This window comes from Cannabis sativa, chromosome 1 (genome assembly GCF_029168945.1).
Source record: "Cannabis sativa cultivar Pink pepper isolate KNU-18-1 chromosome 1, ASM2916894v1, whole genome shotgun sequence".
Classification (NCBI taxonomy): domain Eukaryota; kingdom Viridiplantae; phylum Streptophyta; class Magnoliopsida; order Rosales; family Cannabaceae; genus Cannabis; species Cannabis sativa.
Window position 1 is genome coordinate 19008385 of NC_083601.1, and position 27316 is coordinate 19035700.

The 27316-nt window shown below is 35.2% G+C and overlaps 4 protein-coding genes across 5 annotated transcripts; 1 reads left to right on the forward strand and 3 right to left on the reverse strand.

Annotated features, from left to right (window-relative positions):
* Window positions 1–12235: 12235 nt before the first annotated feature.
* Window positions 12236–13902, reverse strand: LOC133030193 (L-ascorbate peroxidase 2, cytosolic-like). Its single transcript, XM_061102524.1, has 7 exons — window positions 13784–13902; window positions 13508–13682; window positions 13354–13419; window positions 12976–13101; window positions 12807–12886; window positions 12552–12699; window positions 12236–12319 (listed from the first exon to the last, which is right to left on the reverse strand). Exons 1-7 carry the CDS (start codon window positions 13900–13902, stop codon window positions 12236–12238), a joined length of 798 nt encoding a protein of 265 aa, XP_060958507.1.
* A 1719-nt stretch (window positions 13903–15621) lies between these two features.
* On the forward strand, window positions 15622–21120 carry LOC133031656 (uncharacterized). The gene is made up of 2 exons (XM_061105159.1): window positions 15622–17767; window positions 17863–21120. Exons 1-2 carry the CDS (start codon window positions 15944–15946, stop codon window positions 18289–18291), a joined length of 2253 nt encoding a protein of 750 aa, XP_060961142.1. The 5' UTR covers window positions 15622–15943; the 3' UTR covers window positions 18292–21120.
* LOC133031665 (uncharacterized) lies at window positions 18681–19927 on the reverse strand. Of its 2 annotated transcripts, XM_061105180.1 has the most exons (3): window positions 19804–19927; window positions 19146–19660; window positions 18681–19066 (listed from the first exon to the last, which is right to left on the reverse strand). In XM_061105180.1, exons 1-3 carry the CDS (start codon window positions 19819–19821, stop codon window positions 18865–18867), a joined length of 735 nt encoding a protein of 244 aa, XP_060961163.1. In that variant the 5' UTR covers window positions 19822–19927; the 3' UTR covers window positions 18681–18864. The 2 variants fall into 2 exon arrangements, with proteins under 2 accessions (XP_060961163.1, XP_060961159.1); XM_061105176.1 differs by lacking the exon at window positions 19804–19927 and having other exon boundaries at window positions 19146–19747.
* On the reverse strand, window positions 18681–22284 carry LOC133031660 (uncharacterized). Its single transcript, XM_061105168.1, has 2 exons — window positions 21409–22284; window positions 18681–21287 (listed from the first exon to the last, which is right to left on the reverse strand). Exons 1-2 carry the CDS (start codon window positions 22282–22284, stop codon window positions 20895–20897), a joined length of 1269 nt encoding a protein of 422 aa, XP_060961151.1. The 3' UTR covers window positions 18681–20894.
* Between the last annotated feature and the right edge of the window lie 5032 nt (window positions 22285–27316).

Here is a 27316-nt window from a genome sequence, read left to right on the forward strand (position 1 = left end):
GACCGGTTGGTGACCCAGAACCGGATTGCCGGTTGGGAACCGGTCTGCCTGTTGGGGGAATTTTCAGAACCCTAGTTTTGGCCAATTTTGAGATATTTAGGGTATTGCTATGAGGTTTATCGATAGGGAAACTTTTAGTTTCAAGTTTAAGTCCCGGAAAGTGATTTAGCGAGTCACTCATCTGTGTTGCAATTATTGTGATTAGGGCATCCATCTAGCACGTGAATTCCGTTCAGGTCGGCCAGCACACTTGAATTCGGAAAACAGGTAAGAACTGTGTATAATGTATGATGTGATTATCTGAATGTGTGTATAGGTGTTTATATATGCATGCTTGAATTATGTTAAGCACTACCAACACTTGTATGAATAAGTTATAGAGTGCATTGGTGTAGTGATTATTGTGATTGTGAGTACGGTACAGTGATACCAACACAAGCATGGGAAATGCTAAGGTGTGTGGTATATCACTCAGTGTTACTCAGTGATCGGGGTAAACCCTACCAACACTCCTACAGTGAGGTACGATGTGTATGTGGTATAGTGGTTGTACCTTGGTATTGAACGTTCATACTCATCTGTTAAGCTCTGTGGATAGGTGTATGGGCGCCTATTTATAGGTCGGAAATTATATGGTATGTTATATGCATTTCTTACTGAGTCTGTTGACTCACAGTTTCTGCTTCCATGCGTAGGTAAAGGAAAGGCGAAGGCTGAACAAGAATGAACCTGAGCTCGGGTGAGATTGTACATGTCAAGCGGCGCGACCTGGAGTGTTCGGTCTCGGGACATCTGGGAGTTATATTTTGAAAGTCGCTGTGCGACCTGAAAATTATGTATTTTGAAATGTAAAGTTTAAACAGTAAATTTTACAAAGTTTGAAATCGGGATCCCAGAATTTGTAAATATTATATTATATTACAAAGTTTAATATTTAAAGCAAAAGTTTTAATTCAACACGTTTTTCGAGAAATTTCTTTGATTAGCAAAGATTGCACAGTAATTGAAAAAGCACTGTAGCGTGCCTTAGCATTAGGGCGTTACAATTTTGGTATCAGAGCCGCCAGGTTTGTCTATCGAAGCTTGCTATGACATGTACAATCTTCATCCGAGAAAGCTCGGTTCATGATTCAGTAAGCCCGTACTTGTTTAGTATTTTAAATAAATATGAATGTGAAAGCATGTTAGGAAGCATATTAGATTTAAATTAAATATATTTCTTTAAAAAGAAAAGAAAGTGTGTTGCCTTTAAGTTATTAAGAGCGGTGTTAATTTTGATCGCTGTCTAACCTGCCTGGCTTATGGATTCGCAGGCTAAGTCCTATTAAATGGACGCCCCGCGAAATACAAGAAGTCAGGGTGGCATGGTTGAGACCGGAGGCGGTCAGGGGAATCCTCAAAATCCTCGTGGTCGCGGCTGTGGCCGTGGCAGAGCTCAGGGTGGTCGCCTTGTAAATCCCCCTCAAGCTCCTCCTGATTGGGAGCAAAGATTCGCTGAGATGCAAGACAGAATCCGCCAGCAAGATGAAGAGATCCAAAGGTTGAGGCAGCAAGGTCCTCCTGCCGTGCCTCCTCAAGTGGTTCAGGCTGTTGCAGTTCCTGCGGTGCCAGCAGAACAACCTGTTGTTGGCAACCGTATGGAGCCGTTGTATGAAAGATTCCGGAAACAGGCACCTCCAGTGTTTCTGGGAGGCCCTGATGTGATGAAGGCCAAGCAGTGGCTTTTAGTGATTGAATGCATCCTTAATTTTATGGGAGTGGTTGGAAATGACCGGGTGACCTGCGCCACTTTCCAGTTTCAGGAAGATGCTCTCGTGTGGTGGGAGTTGATAACCCTCACTCGGGATGTCACGCTGATGACCTGGGAAGAATTTAAGGAGTTATTTAACTCCAAGTATTACAACGAAGCAGTCCGCAGTGCAAAGCAGAAAGAGTTCACTGATCTAGTACAGACTGAGGGAATGTCAGTCACTGAATACACGACGAAGTTTGATCGATTGGCCAAGTTGGCAGCAGGAATTGTGCCAACTGACTTCAGTAAGAAAGAAAAATATTTGGCGGGTTTGAGTGCAAAAATTTGACATGACTTAGTGATTACTACCACTGAAGCAACCACATATGCAGAGATGGTTGAAAAGGCTCTGAGAGCCGAGGGAGCAGTGAAATTTCTTCAGGAGCCCCGGGTGACTCCGAGTGTTGGTGGAACCCCCACTATTCCTACTCCTGTTTATGGTAGGGATGGTGGTGACTCCACCACTGAGCAGAAAAGAAAAGTTGTTCCGGCTTCTGGTGGTTCGGGGCAAGGCAAGCGGTTCCGTGGGAACCAAGGCAGAGGAGGACGCCAGGGTTACTCTTACCCTGAGTGTCCACGGTGCAAGAAACATCATCCGGGAGAGTGTAACCGGAAGACATGCTTTCTGTGTGGCATGGTGGGGCATTTCAAGAAAGATTGCCCCCAGGCAAAGAAAGAGGAGCCGAAAGCTGAGGTGAAACCGGTTCCTGCTCGTGTGTTTGCCATTACCCAAGCTGATGCTGCAACCAGTCCTTCTGTTGTGACAGGCCAGCTTCCCGTCAATAACTTGTTATTTACAGTATTATTTGACTCGGGAGCTACACGTTCATATGTGGCTACAAGAGTGATTGATCTTTTGGGTAGGCCTTGTGATATTTTAGAAAGAGGGTTTGGAACTCTAATGCCTAGCGGGGAATTGGTTATCTCTAATAGGCGCATTAGGTCTATGCCAATTAGGATCGAAGATAGGGAATTGAGTATTGACCTTATAGAATTGAAATTAACGGGGTTTGATATTATACTGGGAATGGATTTCTTATCCAAGTATTCGACCAGTATAGATTGTAGGCGTAAAATGGTGACTTTTCAGCCGGAAGGTGAAGAACCATTTGTTTATGTTGGATCAGTTCAGGGGTCTCAGATCTCGGTTATTTCTGTGCTGAGGGCTAGGGATTTGCTATGCAATGGTTGTGTAGGATTTCTAGCGGTAGTATTTGACTCCAGCAGACCTGAAACATTTGGGCCTGAGGTAGTCCGGGTGGTGAAAGATTTTCTTGATGTGTTTCCCGAGGAGTTGCCGGGATTGCCGCCACAGCGAGAGATTGAGTTTGTAATTGATTTGGCACCTGGAGTTGAACCTGTTTCTAAAGCTCCATATAGGATGGCTCCAGCGGAACTCAAGGAGCTTAAGATACAACTTCAAGGGATGCTTGACATTGGGTTTATTCGACCCAGTGTATCGCCCTGGGGAGCTCCAGTTCTTTTTGTGAAAAAGAAAGATGGTTCCCTCAGAATGTGTATTGATTATCGGGAACTAAACAAGCTGACGATTAAGAACAAGTACCCGTTGCCCAGGATCGACGATCTGTTCGATCAGCTTCAGGGAAAGACAGTGTTTTCGAAGATTGATTTACGGTCTGGTTATCATCAACTCAGAATTCGGGAGGAGGACATACCGAAGACTGCTTTTAGAACCAGATATGGGCACTATGAGTTTCTGGTAATGTCATTCGGATTGACTAATGCTCCTGCAGCCTTTATGGATCTCATGAATAGGGTATTCAAGGATTTCCTCGATAACTGCGTTATAGTATTTATCGATGACATTCTTGTATACTCTCAGTCAGAAGAGGAGCACGAGCATCATCTTCAAATGGTGTTACAGCGACTTAGGGATCACAAGCTGTATGCCAAGTTCAAAAAGTGTGAATTCTGGTTGTCTGAGGTGTCCTTTCTGGGTCATATTGTTGGGAAGAATGGAATTATGGTCGATCCAAACAAGGTGGAATCAGTGAAGAATTGGCCGAGGCCCAAGTTTGTGATGGAAGTTCGAAGTTTTCTCGGGTTAGCAGGGTATTATCGACGTTTCGTCGAAGGATTTTCTAAACTTTCTATGCCCCTAACCGAATTGACCAAGAAAAATCAGAGATTCGTGTGGTCAGATAAGTGTGAGTCAAGTTTTCAGGAGTTGAAGCAACGTTTGATAACAGCTCCGGTGGTAGCTTTGCCATCAGATCAAGAGAAATTCGTTGTTTATTGTGATGCATCCAGACAGGGTCTGGGATGTGTTCTAATGCAAGCTGACAGAGTCATAGCCTATGCCTCTCGTCAATTGAAGGATTATGAGCAGCGTTACCCAACTCATGATTTAGAGCTCACTGCTGTAGTTTTTGCTTTAAAGATATGGCGACATTATCTTTACGGTGAAAAGTGTGAGATTTATATTGACCATAAAAGTCTCAAATACTTTTTCACCCAAAAAGATCTGAATATGAGGCAGAGAAGGTGGTTGGAGTTAGTTAAAGACTACGATTGTGAAATTTTATATCACCCCGGGAAAGCCAATGTTGTGGCCGATGCTTTAAGCAGAAAGGGTCCCGGGCAAGTTTGTACTACGGTTATGATAGCCCCTCAACTAGCCTCAGAAATGGTTAATGCAGGAATTGAGTTTGTGGTCGGGAAATTACATAATTTAACACTCCAATCTGATCTGTTGGAGAGAATCAGAAAGGCACAACTGGAAGATCTCGAACTAGTTAAAGTTCGAGACGAAGTAGTGGCTGGTCGGCCTAAAGGCTTTTCAGTCTCGAGAAGTGGAATGTTGTTATATAAAGCTCGAGTCTGTGTTCCTAGTGTTGATGAGCTTAAGAAAGAAATACTGGATGAAGCTCACACCACGCCTTATTCGTTGCATCCGGGAACCACCAAGATGTATCAGGATTTGAAACCCTACTTCTGGTGGTATGGGATGAAAAGAGATGTGGTGGACTACGTGTCCAAGTGTTTAACCTGCCAGCAGATTAAGGCTGAACATCCGAGGCCTAAGGCAGGGGTTATTGCAACCTTTAGTCCTTCCAGAATGGAAGTGGGAGGACATCGCAATGGACTTTGTAACTGGTTTGCCTAGAACTACGGGAATGTATGATTCTGTATGGGTTATCGTGGACAGATTCACAAAGTCAGCTCACTTCCTACCAGTGAAAGTTACCTATTCAGTAGATCAGTATGCTGAATTGTATGTGAAGGAGATAGTTCGTCTCCACGGAGCCCCTAAATCTATTGTGTCAGATAGGGATCCAAAGTTCACATCGAAATTTTGGGTGAGTCTTCAGAAGGCTATGGGTACCAAGTTAAAGTTTAGTACAGCCTTTCACCCTCAGACTGATGGTCAGTCAGAAAGAACTATCCAGATTTTAGAAGACCTACTACGAGCCTGTGTCATGGACTTTGAGGGTTCATGGAGTAAGTACTTGCCTTTAATTGAATTCTCCTACAACAATAGCTACCAAAGTACAATAGGGATGGCTCCCTATGAGATGTTATATGGTAGAAAATGTCGTTCTCCTATTCATTGGGACGAGACAGGAGAAAGGAAGTACCTGGGTCCAGAGTTAGTACAGAGGACCAATGAAGCTATTGATAAGATCAAGGCTCGAATGCTTGCTGCTCAAAGCAGGCAGAAAAGTTATGCTAATCCGAAGCGCAGAGATGTTACATTTCAGGCAGGGGAACATGTTTTCCTGTGGGTTTCACAAATGAAGGGTATTAGGCGCTTCGGGAAGAAGGGTAAGCTAAGCCCTAGGTTCATTGGGCCATTTCAGATACTCGAGAAGGTCGGGCAGGTAGCGTATCGGCTAGCCTTACCACCAGCATTATCGGCTGTTCATGACGTATTTCACATTTCTATGTTAAGGAAATATGTATCAGACCTGACTCATGTCTTGAGTTATGAAGCCCTTGAATTACAACCAGACTTATCCTATGAAGAACAACCTGTTCAGATTTTGGATAGAAAAGACAAAGTTCTTCGGAACAAGACTATTGCACTGGTTAAGGTGCTCTGGAGGAACCATAAGGTGGAAGAAGCCACCTGGGAATTGGAGTCAGATATGAGGACTCAACATCCAGAGCTATTCAGGTTAGATTTCGGGGACGAAATCCTTTTAACGGGGGGATAATTGTAATGACCGCTCTAGTAATGTGGATTAGTAAAGGCAATTAGCACTAATTTTTATTATTTTATTATTATTTGTGAATTAATTTTAAATGTGGACCCCAATATTTAGAAATAAATATTAGAGTTATAATTTCTCAATTCCGGAGATTTTATTAAACTCTAGGGGTATTATTTAGTTTATATGTGAAATATGTTAATTTTGTAATTTTTGCTTGGCCACAACGGAAAATGCGATGGATGGCTAGATTGATCACATGGGTAAGTTTAGAATCCTATTTCATAGTGGGAAATATTTTATAGAAAATAAATTATCGAGATTAAGCGGGGTTATGGAATTTGACCATTTTACCCCTAGCTTTAGAAATACCTAAGTTATACATTAAAGGGTATTTTAGTCTTTTCCTTGGTGGGAGTAGGTGGCAGCCATGAGTGATGACACCTAGCTTATTTTAGTTAGTGATTAAAAAAAAAAAAGAGAGAAAGAAAAGATTACTTTGAAGAAAAGAAAATTAAGAAAGAAGGAAAATTGGAATTTGAGTTGTTCATGAACTCTCTCTCTCTCTTTCTTTCGGCTGGGGCAGAACAAGGGTAAAGGATCAAAGTTTTCATCTTGTTTTTCTGGGATTAAGCTAGGATTCAAGGAGGTTTCATCTAAGGTAAGCCCTAGAACTCTTGTTTATGTATTATTGAGTTTTTTACTTAGTTTAAACTTGTGATTTTGAGAATAAGTGGCTGTTAGGTTTTAAAATGTTTAGGGTTCGAAGTCTAGAGTTATTTTGAGTTGATTTAAGTCCATAGCTTCTGGTTTTGGTGCTTGATATTGGTTCTAAGCAAGCTTGAGTTTTGAAACTCAAGCTTTGAGCTTTAATGGCATAATTGGATTTATTGGTTTGTTCTGTGAAATACTGCTTGGATTCTATTGTGTATGCATTGTATAGGTGTACTGGAGAGTTTGGTAAGGTTTGGGCTTGATTTGAGTTAAGGGGAATGATTTTTGGTTCCCAACAGCAGAACCGGAATTCCGGTTCTGGGAGACCAGTACCAACCGGTCGACCGGTTGGTGACCCAGAACCGGATTGCCGGTTGGGAACCGGTCTGCCTATTGGGGGAATTTTCAGAACCCTAGTTTTGGCCAATTTTGAGATATTTAGGGTATTGCTATGAGGTTTATCGATAGGGAAACTTTTAGTTTCAAGTTTAAGTCCTGGAAAGTTATTTAGCGAGTCACTCATCTGTGTTGCAATTATTGTGATTAGGGCATCCATCTAGCACGTGAATTCTGTCCAGGTCGGCCAGCACACCTGAATTCGGAAAACAGGTAAGAACTGTGTATAATGTATGATGTGATTATCTGAATGTGTGTATAGGTGTTTATATATGCATGCTTGAATTATGTTAAGCACTACCAACACTTGTATGAATAAGTTATAGAGTGCATTGGTATAGTGATTATTGTGATTGTGAGTACGGTACAGTGATACCAATACAAGCATGAGAAATGCTAAGGTGTGTGGTATATCACTCAGTGTTACTCAGTGATCGGGGTAAACCCTACCAACACTCGTACAGTGAGGTACGATGTGTATGTGGTATAGTGGTTGTACCTTGGTATTGAACGTTCATACTCATCTGTTAAGCTCTGTGGATAGGTGTATGGGCGCCTATTTATAGGTCGGAAATTATATGGTATGTTATATGCATTTCTTACTGAGTCTGTTGACTCACAGTTTCTGCTTCCATGCATAGGTAAAGGAAAGGCGAAGGCTGAACAAGAATGAACCTGAGCTCGGGTGAGATTGTACATGTCAAGCGGCGCGACCTGGAGTGTTCGGTCTCGGGACATCTGGGAGTTATATTTTGAAAGTCGCTGTGCGACCTGAAAATTATGTATTTTGAAATGTAAAGTTTAAACAGTAAATTTTACAAAGTTTGAAATCGGGATCCCGGAATTTGTAAATATTATATTATATTACAAAGTGTAATATTTAAAGCAAAAGTTTTAATTCAACACGTTTTTCGAGAAATTTCTTTGATTAGCAAAGATTGCACAGTAATTGAAAAAGCACTGTAGCGTGCCTTAGCATTAGGGCGTTACATCTATATAGAGGATCATTGATCACATTAGGGTTATAACAATGGATAACTAATGACGTGTCTATATCATGGAACATATAGAGCGTTCTATATGGCTGAGAGTGCAATTCCAAGTTCTAAGTGTGGATTCAATGAGGAATTAATAAGTTAGGGAATTTACTTGGTAAATTCGGTTCAACTTATTGGAAGCTCGGTTATATAGACTCATGGTCCCCATACTAGTTGAGACCATACTGCTTGTAAGACTCAGTTAATTGATTTTAATTAATCAATTAAAATTCTAAAAGTTAGACTATGTCTATTTTATGAATTTTCACTAAGCAAGGGCGAAATTGTAAAGAAAAGAGATTTTAGGTTTATTTATTGATTAAGAGACTTTACATGTCTAAATTAATAAATATATTAAATGGCAATATTATTTAATAATTATTTTCAAGTTATTAAATAATTAGAATTGGCATTTAAAATGTTAAATTGGAAAATTGGCATTTTTGAGAAAATGGGAATGGAAAATAACAAAAATGGGAAAGTTGCAAAGTGAGGCCCAATCCCTTTGTATGGCCGGCCACTATGCATGAGAATTGCCATTTGTAGTTTCCATTATTTTAATGCCATACAATTCTAACCTAAACCTAGAGGGTTTTCTATAAATAAAAAGTGTTGGCTTGAGGAAACACACACATCTTTGATCACATTTAGTTTCCTTCTGAAAAGGCCACACGCCACCTTCTCTCTCTCTCTTTTCTTCTCTGTAATTTCGAATTCCTTTGAGTGAATGAGTAGTGCCCACACACATCAAGTGGTATCTCAATCATAGTATGTAAGACTATGGAAATTCTGCATCAAAGAAGGAGAAAAGAAGATCCAAATTCAGATCTTGCTTATGCTCTGCTACAGAAAGGAATCAAGGGCTAGAGATCTGAATGGAAGGAGTCATATTATTCCGCTGCACCCATTGTAAGGTTTTCTTAACTTTATATGTGTTTATTTTTCATTGTTTTAGAATTCATATTAGGGTGTTAATCAAACATACTTGTTAGTAAATCTAGATCCTGGTAAAATAATTTCCAACAGTTGTTACACAAGTCTTTATTATCTTTAACCAGGGAACAGTTTTCAGCACGTATTTCCAACCACTTACCAAACATTACCTTGTAAGATTCAGCCATAGAGTTCTCATCAATTTCTGACTCATCTAATTCGAATCCAGCTTCTTCGTTGTTGTCATCGATCAAGATATTATTCATGCAAATGGGATTTCCTTTTTCTTGCAAATTTCTTGACAAAACACTTGTTAGAGCAACCTTTTCTTTTTCATCTTCACTACTTTCAGAATCATCACTTCAAGTAACATTCAGTCTCTTTTTATTTTTCTTTAAGGTATTGGCACATTATGATTGAGTATGACCAAATCCTTCACACTCTCTGCATTGAACACCTTTTTTTAATGTTAGATGAAAAAGGTTTAGAGGGATTGTTACTTGAAATGTTACCTTTTGAGATTTTCAAAAAGTTCTTTTTATTTCCAACAGATTTCATGTATCTTTGGAAGTTTTTAGCTAACAAGGCCATTTCATCATCATTTTCATCATCAGAAACAATATTTTCAGAAGCATTGAAAGCAATACCTTTACTTTTCTCATTCAGGAAACTTTGCTTACCCTTTTTCTTGATCTATTGATTTAAATCAAAAGTTCTTAAAGAACCCATGAGTTCTTCAACCTTCATTTTGCCAAAATCTTTTGCCTCTTCCATTGCAAGCAATTTTGTGTCAAACCTGTCAGGAAGCACACGAACAATTTTCCGAACCAAGACAGATTCATCTAATTTTCTCCCAAGGCAAAAAAACTCATTAGAAATATCACAAAATCTTTCATAAAAATCAAACAAAGTTTCAGTTTATAACATTCTCAATTCATCAAATCTAGTTTATAACATGGTAAAACGTGATCTTTTTACATCAGCGGTACCTTCAAATTGAGTTTGAAGGATTTCCCACGCCTCCTTTGCAGATTCACAAGATGAAATTAATTTAATAAAGCCTTCACCAACACCATTAAAAATAGCATATAAAGCCTTATTATTATAAACAAACAATTTTTCATCTTCAATAGTCCAATTAAGTTCAGGTTTTACCTTACTATTACCTTCCTCATCACTTTCAGTAGGTTATGACCATCCTGTAAGTATAGCTCTCCATGCCTTCTCATCTTGCGATTTGATGAATGCGCTCATCCTGACCTTCCAATAAGGATAGTTCAATTCATTTAACAGAGGTGGTCGAGAGATAGAGCTTCCTAGCTTCTGCAAACAAAGACATCTCACACAAAACAAACTAAACGGAATAACCTCAAGATCTCATTAAGAATTTAGTGACTTGCTCTGATACCAATTGAAATTCCGTATTTTAATATTCTCAGTTTAATTATTTAATTAAGTGATTAATTAAATGCCGAATAATGAAACCGGTACTGAAAATAGTTTTTTCGTAGTTACAGAATACAACTCTGTAACTCCAGAAGAAACCAGAAAAACAAACAGTGCATGAAAGTAAAAACACACAAGGTTTTTGTATGTGGTTTCAACAATCCTTTCAGATTGTTACTAGTCCACGGGGCCACGCCCAGAGATAAGATTCATTAGATCGGTATCAAAAATACAAAGTAATTGACTTATGCATAAATAGACTCCCTCTTATTGTATGCCACAAGCTTGATGTATTCCACCTACTAACTGAATCTTGATAAAACTCCAAGAGCTCGAAATCCCTTCGATCACCTTGAAGAGTGCTTGAATCCTCCCGATGCAAGACTTAAAAAGCAATCTCCCGAAACCTTGTAAAACCTTCTCTCGAAGGTTGAGTGCTTGAATCCTCCCGATGCAAAACTTGAAAAGCAATCTCCCGAAAGTTGTGTGCTTGAATCCTCCCGATGCAAGACTTGAAAAGCAATCTCCCGAAAGCTTTGAAAAACCTTCTCCCGAAGGTTGTGTGCTTGAATCCTCTCGATGCAAGACTTGAAAAGCAATCTCCCGAAAGCTTTGAAAAACCTTCTCCCGAAGGTTGCACTGTTGTTCTTCTTCGTTGTAGACTTGAATACAGACTCAAGACCATACAAACTATAAATAAACAGAGGAAGAGTCGAACAACTCTTCTCTACCAAACAAAGACACTCTTTCCTTAAGATATGTATACAATTTTAAGTGTATAAAAGAGATACAAAACCTAGCTACTATAAGGTGTATTTATAGTCAATATACACCTTATTGACAGCTTACACACGGTGTGAACAAGACCCCAGCCCACTAGAAATTTTCCTAAAATAATTCTTCAATCAGCCCAGGAATTTTTATTTCTGTACCTACAGAATCATGGGCAGTAAGTACAATTTTCCTTTTATAGAAAAGGAAAGTTTAGCCCCAGTTTTCTCTTCAAGAAATCTGATCTAAGAAAATGTGAAACTCATACAAGATCAGAAAATACCATTTTATCTTACTATTTTTATCTTTTTTCAAAAAGTTTAGATACATAAAATATGATAACCAATAATAACACCTCAACGAAAATTAATAAGAAATAATAAAATATTTTTGTCAAATAAATATGCCAAAAATAGAATTAACAAATAGTAATAAATAAAAAGTTTAGACATCTATATAATTATCAATATTTATTATACTTTCAATTTTTTTTCTTTATTCTTTTTAATTTTTAATTTTTTATATTTTATTAGACGATAAATTTATAAATTAATATTTTACTATTATTTTAATAATTTTTTTATAAAAATATCCACCATAAATTAATTAAAAACTTAAATATGTAATGTGAACTGCTATACTATAGAACATTTATTAATATTCTACTGAGTATATAGGTACCTGAAAGAATTACCAAATATGCATAGAGAAGAAACGAACAAATACATCTGGCCAGTATGTTTTCAAGTTAATCGATCCGTTAAGGAAGTCTAACCAAACATATTTTCACTAATTATTACCAGATCATGTGTTCCAATTCATCTTTCCTAAAATATAAGTTTTGAATCATGGGCCGCTCTATACTGACAACCATCAGCATCAAAATCAAAACAAATAATATTTTGCTCATGTCCTAAAAATCCATTATATATTCTATATTTTGAATGAAAAGCTACTTAAATGTTCCCAGTGAATTATGTGTAGTGTAGTCCTTGTACAGCAGGTAACTCCTCCTCCGAACTTCTAAGCATCATCAGCAAATCTGTACCATTCGAGTTCTAATCAAAATTAATAATCGAAAGCGAAAACTATACCAAATCCATTTTTTTTAAAAAAAATATATTACCCTAACTCGGAGAATTTAAGATGAGCCTCTGCATAATCACCGAAGAAAGCATCCTCATCCTTAACGCAAAATTAGCTAGTTTTAGTTTAAATGTACTACGAAGTAGTAATTAAATCTATTTATAAAATACAGAGCAGTTGTAAGTTGTAATAAACAGTACGCACTTGTGAGTACTTGATGACAAAAGCACACAAGGCGGGGTCCGTAACAAGTGCCTTGTCGGATTGAAGCAACAGGCGATCACCACGAGGCCCAATACCAATATACGTTGCGTCTTTGTCACGTGCAAAGAAATGATGAATCAGGAGTTCGCTATAAGATAAATGACAAAACAATTGCCATCAACAAGCGCATTTAACCCCCCAAAAAAAGACAATAATAAATAAAAATAAAACATAAACTAGTAACAGAAAACATACTCAAAATAGCTCTTGTCAAAAATGTCAGGGGTGCCGGTCCATGATCCATCATATCCACTGTGATACACATAGCACTGCCCCTGCAAATTAGTAAATGAATATTTTATCATTATTATCAAAGAGATAGTACGAAATGAAGCTTTGAAATAACCAAACAAATCCAAAATACCAAAGTGTGGCCACCAGAGAGAGCAACAATATCTTTGTCGCTGAAACCCATGCGGCCAAACACTTCTCTCAAATGGTCAGCTCCTAAAACAAATACCAAAAGAGCATTGAGTACTACCATACCAAACTCCATAAATAGGAAAACAAACATATAAACACAAATTTATAATAGCGCAATAACCCTTGGTGCAGGCAGGGAGACGGCCTTCTGGAGGTGGCTAAGGCTTGTCCTGTGTTCAACAGCAACACAAAGGAATTATGTAAATTCATTCTTTCTAGTCACTACTTTCTCTTTCTTTTTCATTCATTCGATTTAACCAACCCTTATGAGATGGGATGATAAAAAAGAGTTTAAAGTCTGGAAAATTCAATCACTGACCTCTCTTCCCGGGTGGAAAGGAATCTCTGGACCACCAGTGATTTCAACAGCAACTACTCCAGCCAACTAATTTCAAACAACACATCATAAATCCTGCCTTCACTTTATTCACACGGCGCTAATCAAGTCCAAAATACAAGCAACGTTAAAGCACCTGGTACAAATCAGCATATGAGATCACTGGAAATTGCCTTTTTATGACTTCCAAGCATTGGACAGCGTCAGTAAGACCAGTGTTGGCATCGTGATTCTGCTCCGCTTCAAGTCGCATTGTACCAAATGGGCCACCAGTTCTTGTGATAACATCAAAAGTTGCAGCCGAGTTCCATCTGCAACAGACAACCCAAATAACAGTATCACTTTCTCCGTCCTCTGACTCTGATACACACTAATTAATGATAATAGATTAAAATACAATATGAAAACATACGCAAGCCTCAGCATAAGAGGAGCAAGCTTTTTCGCATAGATGACACCCCTGAGCTTCTTTCTAGCCTTGCAAATGGCAGTTATGTAATCATCGCTGACTACTGGGTATCTCTTTGACATATCTCTGTTTTTAGGGAAGAGATATAACAGGATATAATAACCCAAAGGAACAAATTATATTTTCAATTTATCTAAGATAGCAATGTGTATAAACACCTGATTTTCTTTTAATACAACAATCAAGTGATCAACAATATAATTAGTAACAAAAAAACACGTAAACTACATTACTTCGGATCCCAACATTTATTTCTCCATAGTATTACCATATACATTATCATCCATTTTCCCATTAAACATACATTCATCTAGCACATGACTTGACCTGACCCCTTATTTACTGAAAATATATGCATGTATTCATCACATTGAATTAAGTTCTTCGATCGCAATGATTTTTTGGTGTTTGTGTATTATTTACGGTGATTGGTGCTGAGCGTAGAAAATCTATCGATCCTGGTAAAAGTACCTCAAATTACAGGTTCAAATTTGAAGATTTTTTTAGCTACTTAAAGCTAACCCATACATGATTTTCTTCCATTTTAAGGAAGCAAAACATATTCAATGAAAAATTAATAAACATTAAATGCCTTACGAGTATGAAATTGAATCATAGTTCAATACATCTAAGAGAGAGTGATGGAGAATGATACTTGGTAACGAAGAGGCGACGGCTTCGAGATTTTTGATAAGCTCTCCAACGCAGAGGTGAATAGGTGACTATATGGCGATGCAGCAGAGATTATGTTTTGAGAGGGGGAGAAATGGTTAAAAAAAAGATTGTGTTGGTGTATATATATAAACTAGGCAATAAAACCGCGCGTTGCGCAGTTATACATTTTTTTTAATAAAAACAAAGATAGTTTTTATTAATATAATAAATATAATAATTAAAAGGGAAAAAAACAGGAATATTCTAAAAAGGGAAAAATATTACAACAATACTGTGGGCCGGCCCAATGAACATTTGTACAGCCCAAAAGGAAAATATTACAAAAATACCACTTGCCCTTACCTTCAGCCGCACGTCACAAACGGAGAGGATGAATGAAGCTCCATCGATGCAGTCGGCCACGCAACCAGAATGAAACCAGATCGAACGTAAAACAACTGTAAATCCCGTCGAATTTCAATAGGAAACGAACAAATCCAACGATCTAAACAGAAATTTTTTAAAAAAAAAAGAGCAGGACAACCGTGGAGAAACTGAAATTCAACATTTGATTTCGGTTTTTATAGTGCAATATCACTCAAACGAGCGTCGAAAATTCAGATTGAAGCAATGTAAATCTGTATTGAACAGATCTGGAGCTCCCCCTCAAATCCAAAAAAAAAAGGTATGAACTGAAATTTTTTTTCAACAATGATACACGGCATTTTTAGTTGCATTCTGGTTGATTCAATGGTGTGCAACAGGAAATTCATATGGTAAAACCAATAAACAAGAACTGATTCTGATTAAGGAACCAAGGGATACTAATAACGTATTTTAATTTTTTTTGCGTTGGCTTACAGTTGCATTATCGTTTGAAAATGGTTTAGAAATCATGAAGAAGTGTCAAATGACAAGTACCAAGAGCTAGCATATATACAAGGTAAGATTTATGTTAATGGTAGCAAATTAGTTTTATAATAGTTGTAAATCGATCTGATTCGAATAAACATGATGAAAAATGACAATGAGTAAGAACTATGTAATTTTGGGGATAGAATTGTGGTTTTTAAGTTGGTTTACAGTTGCATAATCATTTAATAATAGTTTCATCCTGTGTTTTTGCAGGAATTTATTGTGGAAAAGATAGAGGACAGAACAGTTTGAGAAATGGTTAGTTTCCCAAAATTTAAATGAAGTTTCTTAATAGTTTTATTCTCGTTTCTTTGTAGTTTATTAACAACCAAAAAATGGCAAAATCAGGAATCAGGACAGGAAATACAATGCTTGAACAAAGGAACAGAGATAGAAGTAAGTTTGTACTCTATTTCATAACATAATCAAACCAGTTTTAAAATTCGTTGGCTCGGACTAATAACCATTGCAAAAACACAGGAAAGGAAAGACATTCCATTCCTAGTCTTCTACAATGGACAATTCGATGATCGAATGAATTATGAAAATTATGAAGCCAGTGGACACTACATTTCTGCCAATTGTAACTATGAAGATTTGCAACAGAAACTCAAAGATGCCCTGGAGTGCAACCAAGAAAACACTGTTTTGCAACTGAAATATCAAGTGAAGGAAGGATACCAACCATTGAGGATAAAGGATGATCAAAGCCTGCATTTCTACATACAACTCAAACTGAAAGACCCCGACTTCACAACATACCCAATGTGTGTGAATGTCATCAACAACCCAACAACAACCATCGATGCATCATTCTTTGGAAATGACAATTCATTAATTACACATACAAGCGCCTTCCAACCAATCGAATACAATGCAGCAACAACAGAAGACTCAACAAATCAACAACATATAATTGAAGCAACAGTACCGGAATTTGGGGGAGAAAGTTTTGACTTCATGGACTATGCAAAACTTGTGGCAGAGGAAATGGTTGAGCAACTGGAAAACAACAGAAAAAAGGAACCAGAAATCACAGATTATGACGAACTACTAATCACAGATCCGCATCATCCAGAAATAGAAGAAGCACAAATATACAAAGACAAAGAAACACTGCAGAGTGTGCTTGGTTTCTATGCAATTAGGAACAACTTCCAATTCAGAGTTAAAAAATCATGTGCAAGAACATACAAGATTTGTTGTTTGGATCCAAAATGCAAGTGGGCACTAACAGCATCCAGAAACGGGCCAACAAAGTCATTCATCATTCGAAAGTACGACAGAAAGATGATACACACTTGTGATCTAAACATCAGATTTGCCGACAAGAGACAAGCTACAACGAAATTGATTGGAAACTACATCAAGCCACGGTTCACCAACATAAAAACAACTCAAACGCCACAAGACATCAGAGGAGAAATGAAACACAAGTATGGGGTCAGAATGAACTACATGAAAGCATGGAGAAGCAAAGAGCACGCGCAAGAAGAATTACGAGGAAAAGCCAACGAATCATACAGGTTGCTGCCCGGTTTTTTGCACATGTTGCAAAAAACTAATCCCGGAACAATAGTGCACATGGAAACAGAGGATGACAACAGCTTCAAGTACTTGTTTGTCGCACTGGATGCATCAATAAAAGGATGGAAGAAATGCAAACCTATAATAGTTGTTGACGGAACTTTCCTTAAATCAACATATGGAGGTACACTGCTCTCTGCTTGTACACAGGATGCAAATGGGCACATTTTTCCACTAGCTTTTTCTGTTGTGGATTCAGAAAACAACAACTCATGGCAATGGTTTTTCACAAAAGTGAGAGAAACATATGGGATTAGAGAGGAACAGTGCTTGATCTCAGATAGACATGAGAGCATAAGTAAGGCAGCTTGTCAAGTATTTCCAGAAATCACACATTGCTATTGTGTATACCACCTGTTAAGCAACCTAAAAGCAACCTTCAAGAAGAATGCAAGCAAGCTGGATAAACCATTCTTCGCTGCAGCCAGAGCATACACAGAGAGGAAATTTGAATACCATATGAGCGAGTTGGACAGCTTGGACATCCGTGTAAGACCATATTTACAACAAGTTGGATACCACAAATGGTCAAGATACCACTGCAAAAACAACAGGTATTCAACTATGACTTCAAACATTGCTGAATCTCTAAATGCAGCAAACTTGGCAGCTAGAGAGCTACCAATCACAACACTGATGGAGTCATTGAGAGCATTGATTCAACAATGGACATACACAAACAGGAAAAAAGCACAGAAAACAACAACATTTTTAACACCTACAGCAGAAAAGAAATTAGTCGACAACTTTGTGGAATCATTGACAGAAAATGTAATGACATGTTTAATATTTTAGTTGCATTATAGTTTCTTTATAGTTTGTTTTTCGTTGTTATACATATTAACAGTTTTACACTTAATCCGCAGGTAAAACCAATAAACGAGACCATGTTCGAAGTCATTGAACTAACCAGATCATGGGTCATCAACCTCAAGGAGAAAACATGCAGTTGCAACAGATTCCAACTTGATGAGTTACCGTGTGCTCATGCGCTTGCTGTTATAAAAGAGATGAACTTGAATGTTTACAACTACTGTTCGGGTTATTACACCACGCGAACATGGCTTGAAACATACAGCGGCTCAACATATCCGGTACACAATCACACAACTTGGGATGTGCCACAAAACATAAAAGATATCATTGTTCTGCCACCAAACCAAAAAATAAGATCTGGAAGACCAAGGAAACGAAGGTTTTTATCTGAATGGGATACAAAAAAACATAACAGGTGCGGCAAATGTGGACAACACGGACACAATCGAAAGACATGCAACAATCAAGCAATAAAATAGATACATATGAAATATTTGAATTGTTTAATTTTGTGTGCAAATTCAAACAGGTTGATCTGTGATGTTCTAAATACATGGGATTTTATTTTTATGAAATTTGGTACAGTTTTTTAATAGTTTCAAAATCGTTTTGTTACAGTTGCGACCCTTTGTAAAATATTAAGTACCGGAATGACTTCTTCTTTACAGTTTTAAAGGCAGTCAGTCAATAATTGATAAAACATAACTTGAATAAAGGGAAAAGGATTAATGGAATACGAAGAATAAAAATACATTCATAGCACAATTTAGGAAAAATGAAAACATAGTTTGTATTCAGTTGGTTAATAGTTTCTCCATAGTTGTGCGACCGTATATAAGAACTTGAACAATTAAAAAAAACAAACAACTTTGGGAAATACAAACCTATACAATAAAGATATTATAAGGAGTAAATGTCAAATATCCTAAAAGTTTTAAACCAGGTACATAGTATAAAATCAAATATAATACCTACATTGAAACAACAACACTAAAAATTGTCTGGAAATAGATTCAACAAATAACAGAAAAGAGCCACCAAATTAAAAGATCCTATTTCTTCAATTTAGATGCCTTAGAAGACTTGCTTTGCTTCTCATCCTCGCTGTCAATGCTTTCGTCAATTTTCCTTTGTCCGTACGAGAAGAAAAGTGAAGCAAGTCGGGTACGATAAACTTCGATGTCAAAGTCTGCAGGGACATCCTTTCCGTGGATAAAGAATTCAGCAAAGGCAGCAACATATGCCCCGCAATCACTATAAAAAAACAGAAAGAAAAAGTAAACAGTTTAGAAACTAAAAAACAACATAAAAGAAACTTAAAAGAAACACTCACTTCTTCTGCTGAGACGCAAGACCACTAAGCTCCACGATTCTGAATGGAGCTGTAGGGTCAGAAACTGAGGCAGGAGCTTGTGCTCTATTCTTCCAGAACCCAAGTAAATCGAAAAACAAAGGCAGCAACACGGAATAAGCCTTCATCGCATTCCTAGCTGCGGCATTCATCTTCGCGGTCCTCAAAGAATTGTACAGAAACAACGTCCCTTCGTTCAAGTCAAGACGCCCAAAAACCCAATGACTTTCCCTTCTTAAATTGATGATGAATAGCACATGATCGGCTTCATACCAAGGCTTGGAACAGGGAATGCGCATACCTCGGATGTAATGCGCTATTGGGTGGGCAGCGTGAATGTGTGACATCTTAGTCTTCATTGACTTGGCCTTGTTAAATTTGTGGTACAATGCTTGGATGGAATCATCAAAAAGACAATCAGTAGTTGCGAAATTCAACGTCACAGCGGAAGAATACTTACCTTTTTTCCGAAGGTAATAGAATATGGTGTTCATATGCTGAGAAAAAAAACAACACAGAAACACAAATGAAAAGGTTGAACAACTGTAAAAAAACTGAAATGCAGTATCAAAACTAAAAAACATTTATAAAGCAACTGAAAACAAACTACCATAACTACAATATAAATTGGAAACTTTACCGAGTCGTTCATAAACATGTCGCATGTGGCCAAATGATAAAACCAAGTTTTATCCTCAACATAATCAACACCTAGCCTAAAACCCGGGGTAAATTTCTTTGCGCCGTCTTCATAACAATTATAATGCCTACAACAACAAACAAACAGCAAAAAAATAGCATTAAAAAAGGAATAAAACTGAAATAAAAAACATAATACAAAAACAGATTTAATAAAAACAGTCACCTAGGATGTTTAAGCAATCCTTCACCAATCCAAGCGTCAAATTTTGCCTCAATCTCAGTAGATACGCAATCAGCAAAAGCATCATTAAGAGCATAAAGGCCCTTCACATAAGTCACCATTTTGAAATCCCTATCATATCCAGCTGATTGAGAACCTGAGGACATAAGCTCCATTGGAGTGCTCCCGACATCAGCAGACCCGAAATCAACAAATGGAGATTTCAAGGCCGGAGCACGCTTCCTCTTATCCAACAGAGTTGTATCAGAGACAGTGTCCTCAGTTTCTTCATCAGTATGAAGGGCATCTGACTTTTCACCAACAACATCTGGATTGGGTGCGGGGACCTAAAAAAGAAAGAATGCATTAAAACAGTTGCAAAACATACTAGAAACTAATGAGCAACCAAAAAGAAACCTAGTTTTTTTGAAAACAATTAAAAGTAAACTTACATGGATTTTAGCAACAGCCTCCAAGCCAGCCAACACAACTTGATCATCATCTATTTCAAGCTGGCTCAACCCATCAAGAAATCGTCCCCCTTCAATCGAGACTCATTGCCCTTCGGCTTCTCAACATCCTTAACATTTTTATCACTCCCTCCAACATCCTCAGATGGATTCACATCAGCAGAAGGAACAGCAGTAACAGCCTTGTCAACATCATCAGCATCCCCACCAACTTTAACCAACTCACCACCATCGTCGGAGTCGGAATCAATATTTTCTGGATCAGGCAATTGCTTCTCATCATCCTCGGCATCATCATCATCATCATCATCATCATCATCATCATCATCATCATCATCAGAATCTTGAGTTACTAATTCATCCGATGACTTTCCCTGTATCAACCAACATAAATGAAACTTAAATAAAACAGTAAAGAAACTTTAAAAAATATATATAAAAAAACCTAAACAATAAAATAAGAATAAATACCTCATCAGAAGGACGACGATGAATGGCATTAACCTTCTCTTGGATATCCTTAATTACAGTCATTACGGATTTGAAATTAAAATCAACAAAACACCTCAATGAAATGAAGTCCTCGGCCAATGATGATTGATTCGAAATGAGCATCTCCAGCTTAGATTTCATCCAATCAATATCTGCTGAATCAGACTTCTTTGAAGATGACCCACCCTCGAAGGATTGCTTCGCTACACCACGTTCATCAATAGATTCATCGAGAAATAAACCGTCAAGTTGAAGCTGCTGCCTCTCTTCATCAGTAGGACGCATGTTTTTTATCTTCAACTGAACAGCATAATCAAACATAATATGAAAAAAATTAAAACAATTGGAAAAACCAAAAAATAACAACATAAATAAAACTGAAAAGAAACAGTAAAAAAACAGTAAAGAAACTGTAAATTACCTTCTCCAAAGGTAAATCAAAAATCTTGCCCTTCAAGTCTCGAAGGGTTGGATTTTTGGTGACGATGGTGTTGCTCCAGTTCAGAATCCTGGGAATAGAAGATGAAACTCTCTTACAGAAAGAGTTCACCATTGCAGGACAGCATTCATAAAACCAAACAGTGAAAACCCAAGGACATCCCAATGCCCTATACCAGCCATCATATTGGCCTCCCTTCTCTGCCTTTCTATTTTTCATAATGATCCCATGCTCGATCCTACCTTTGAATGAGTCAATTGTCAATTCAAATGATTCCCTACCCCAACAATACTCATCCCACCGACCGCTATCAACTACATCTAGAACAAACCTAGACACTTCTTTGTCAGGAGTATTGCTAAGAAGAAAACACTGAATGAAATACAAAACAGCCATTTTCAAACCAATAGACTCATCCAAACCCCACCGACTACCCAAAAAAGCATCCTCGATGGCTTTGTGGTCAATAGTTTTTACACCACGGAAACATGTTTCTACCAATTGATTTGTTTCCTGTGAAAACAACAACTTGTTGCAATCACCGAAACAATCTAAACCAGAAATCAGGTAAAATTCTTCGGCACTAAACCGTATGCAACGGCCAACAACCTTAGCCCAAAACTCTTTAGGATTGGGCTGTAAAACTTCCCTTAGTAATAAACTATGTACGACTTGCGGATGAAAAACAAACTCAGGCATATCCAGAAAATGCCCAAACTGAGTTTGACGAAACAAAGAAAGCAAATTAACAGATAAAGTGTTCTTAATATTATCTATCACGGAATAAACACTGGTGCATACACACTTAGATCTGTAAAAATCAGAAGGACTAAATTTACAGTCCCAAACCTGCAACATAACGAAAAAGGCCAAAATAAATTATAAATCCTAAATAAAACAGTATGAAAACTGTAATACAACTACAAACAAACTAAAAACAAACTGTCAATGACAAACAACTACACAGACAAAAACAGTAAAGACCTGAAATCGTTTGGAAACATAAAAAAAACAGTAAACAACTAACCCTAAAGGAAATCGAAAAATGCAGTATAAAAAGAACAATAAAACTATATTAAAACAACAAACAAACTACAAAACATATACAACTATAGAAAAATATAGAGCAAAGATTTGAAAATCGTTTTGAAATCTAAAATATAACAGCAAACAACTAAACCTAATGAAAATCGAAAACACATCAAAACATACCATTAACAAACTATTAAAAAACTGAAAAGAAACTACAGACGACTGATTAAAAACACTAAAAACGAAAACAACACACATAACCTGTAAGCACAAAAAAACACTGAAAATAAAGAAAACAAAACCAAATTAAAGAACAACACCCAGACCAGAATCAAATGAAATGTTCAAAACCAACAATAAATAACTAAAAAATTTAAAAACATGAAACAAAATGCGCAAATGAAACCCTAAAATTACACAAAGCATAATGAACATAAAAACGCCAAAATCTGGGTAAAGTATAAATGAAGGAAAGGGGGAAACGAAAATAAAACTAAAAACCAACCTGAGTCCGATCTTCAGCATGTGTAATAGATTTTTTCCCAGAAATTTCTGGAACCGTGTGCTCCTCCAAGTTGAGCTTCGTTTTCTTCGAAGAATGGGGTCTCACACGCTTGGGCATTGGAGCTTCAAAATCAGAATCAAAATCTTCAATGATTGGGCGTTTACCCTTGGATTTGTTGGCCAACGATTTCTTGCCCATTTTTGATTTCTGTTTGAGAACTGGAGAAGGGGATGAAGATGAACGAGTGATTGCCATCCTATAAATAAGATTGAAAAAAACTGAAACAGAGAGGGAAAAACAGTTGCTAAATCGTGGGCTAAGAGGAAGTTGAAAATTCGTGGATGAACCAAAAAGAAGAGGGAAAAACGTGATAAATTATGGGTGGTTAATGGAGGTTACTTGAATTCAAATGAACTTAGAAAACAGAAATGAAGAATCGAAAATGAAATGAAAAGAAAATGAAAAAAGAGAGGGAAGAGAGTATGATTTGATTGATGATGCATGGGGAGAGCACACGTGTATGCATGGTATGATGAGTAAGTGGTAAATGTGTAATAAAAATAACTTTGTAAGTAAAAATGTAGTAATAGGCGTGTGTGGGTAATTTTGTAATAAAGTGTGCAAAATGGATTTTTCATGTAAAAGGTATTAATATTTTTTTAATTATTTTATTATCACATTATTATTACTATTACTACTGTTGTTAATTTGTTGATTTAATAAAAAGTGTAACAAATTGTGGTGTGTGATCATGTCATTTATGTTAATATGGATTTTGTATATTTTTTATATAGTATTTAATTTTTGTATGTTTTTATTTATATATCTTTTAAATTATTTTTTTTTATAATTATTCGTCCAATTATATATTTAAATAAAATTTATAAAGAAGGAGAACTTAAATTTTTTTACTTCTTATTTTTTATTTTTTATTATTTTTTGTTGATAATTTTATTTTAATAATTTTATTCTAAGTGCACATTATTAAATTATATGTAAAATTTTAAATATAGCAATAGTCATTTTACCATATCATAATAATATAAAAACCCTTATGATTATATTTAAATGTTACACTATCAAATGTCAAGTGAAATATAACTAATTTTGTAATAAAATGTAAGAGGTAATTAATATTGATTGGAAACTTTTCTATGAAATGTATATGTATTTTTTTGGTCATGAATTAATCTTCTTTAAATTATCAAAATGAATAATTAATTTCTAAAACTTGCTTTGCTTAGCCTTAATATGACTTTTACTACTAAAATTTATTTAGCATAAGTACAATACCATTTCAATACTTACGCCTAATGAGAAAATAAAAATAAAATTATTGTTAAATTCATATTTTCTAAGACTATTCTTAATTATTGCTAAATTCTCTAAGCCTAATTGACATTTGATCGGCACAATATTTTATTTGAATTTAATATTTTGTTTTGTTATTTTTTAATATATTATTATACTATAACTTTAAAATTTAAAAATTTTAAAAGTCTGTTTTATCTTTTTTACTAATTAATCTTACATTTTACATTTTTTAACCATAGATTACGTTTACAAAATTATTAGGAGTGTTTATTATTTTATTTTAAGACTAATAAATCACATAATTAAAGATTATTCCAAATTATTTTTTAAATGAAATAATAAATTGGTCATTAATTAAGTTTTTCAGTTTATTTTTTAAAAAAAATATTAAGTTTAACATCTACATTTTTTAACTGAATAAATAAATTTGTTATTAATTTTTTTAATTAATTATTAATGCATCAGTGTAATTAAAAGAGGAAGTGTAATAGGTTAGCTCTTCACTTGGCTGTCATTATGACTATGAGCATTGCTAAAAGACACTAATAATACATAGCAATTTTCCTGGTGTCATATTATTATTGGTAGAATTAAATATCATGTCTCATATATATAACTTTCAGGAAATATGCAAGTAAATTATAGAGTGTCACCTTAAGTAGTGCTAAACACCTTATGGTGCTTAATAATAATGGTCCTACCATGATTAAGTATTAATTACTAAGTTACAAAATCATAAAATCTTTATTATATTTATCTGTTACATTTTGTAAAATAATTAATCTTTAAATTGCATATGGAACTCAAAACGTTTCTTTTTTACTATATAATTCTATTTTATTTTTGTTTTTTGGTTTTACATTGGGGAGAACAAATTAGAAATAAAAAGTAATGTCATTGACTATGATGTGGATTCTTGTTATCATAATATTATTATTTTCAACATAAAAAATAAATTGAATCTACTTTAGTTTTTAAAAATAGGTTGCATATGAAATCAATTTTAATTGATTTGCTTTCATATAAAGAAAATAAATAGAATTGAAAATGTACATTTTATTTTTCATTATAAATTTAGATTCTTTCTTTTCCTTTCACATGTAAAGTGTCAAGATAAGTTATAACAATGACAATAGACATATATTAGCAATTTATAAATTGTAAACAACTCATGCAATTATGAAATTGTAACTAACTTAATTATAATAATAAAGTGATTTTAGAACATTTGAAAACTGTTACCATCTTTGAAATAAAACTAATAAGATAATCGTAGGAAACTAAAATCAAGAAACTCAATCGTAAATTGGAGACAGACATACAATTAAAAAAAAAATCATATAATAGACTGTTATTAGTAAAACACAATATATATGTACTTCTCCAAAATTTAAGGTATAATAGGAAGAAGTATTTTCTAAGAAATAATATGTTCCATACACATTGAATTGACTCCAAAAAGATGAGAAACTTAAAAAAAAAATTGATATTATAAATTATGTATTTCAATAACCAAAACAAACAATCAATTCTTTTTCAATATCAATAATCAAAAATTGTAGAGCTTTTATATATATACCAATGGAGTATTAGAGTCAATTCAGTGCCATATTTATCTCTAAAAAGTAGAGAAACCACAACTTTACAATGATAAAAAAATAATAAATATAAAAATATGTATGTTATATTTATTCATAGCATAAAGATTACTTACAAGAGATTAGATGTTAAACTTACCTCTTCTTAAAAAAATCGATGATGTAGAATTGAGAAATGCTTAAAACTAAAAATTCTATAAAAAACCTTCAAATGAGAGAAACATATAAGAATATAGATTTAAATTAGAGATAAATAGAAATGCATATTGTACAGTCATCAAATAAAGAGATGTAAGTACAATCGAGGATGAAGAAGAAATGCAAATGAGAAATAATATAGAAATTAGCTTAAAAGTATAATTGTCTTGTTAAAAATTCATACTTCAGATGTATATATATAATTAGAATTGAGAGAGAGGTATAAGAATTTGAAATGGCGATTATATGGGAATGAACTTCCAAAAAGAAAAATAAGTAACAATTATATATCATTCATTCATTATTATTAAAAATAAATTTTAGTGAGTGCTCCTATTAAACTACAAAAAAAAAAAAAAAAAAAAACGTTTGAGTTAATGAATAGGCTAAATAAATAGTGTTAATGAATTCAGTTATATTTTATGCCTTTATTATTTATGTATATAAATGTATAAAAAGAAAAGTTTGTGTCTATTGATTTATTAAAAACCGAAAAAATAAGAAAATTTGAAAAAATAGGAAAATAGAAAGAACACTCGTACAATCCGCCACCTCACATACCCTAACAACAACATTATATAAATGTATAGATATTCTAACATTAGTTACTAGCTTTTCCCTACTCCTTCTAGAAATTTCGTTGGATAAAAAAAGAAATACTCAATACATCACTATATATACTAAGAGACTATATACCCCTTAGTACAAATTCGTCTAAACTTTTTATTGATTTCCAAATGTCTCCCTTTTTTTTTTTGTCTTTTACTTATTTATACACCACTTATTAATTTACTTAATTATAATATATAAATTCCTTATTTATCATTCTTTTTAATACTATTTTATATATATCAATGTGATGATGATGGACTCAATTTATATTTCTACCTTTTTTTTTATTTAATTTTAGTTTCATTATTAAGAAGAATGGAAACAAATTTAATTTAATTATTTATTTTCTCTCTCTTAAGCTTTTTATTTTTTTTTAAGAATTAGTGTGTAGTTTTCAATATTGAAAAATATTAACAGTATTATTAAAAATTAATCACATTTTGTATTGGGATATTATATATTAGAGAATTGCTAAAATGCACTATTCGTGCATACTCTCTTCGTTGTCATATGTTATTAGTGTAATTAAGTATTAGATTCCACATAATTTAAAAAATTAATTTTTAGAAAATATCGTTAACCAATCGTAAGGCGCTATCTATAAAAGGTATTGAGTATCATTGATGCTCAA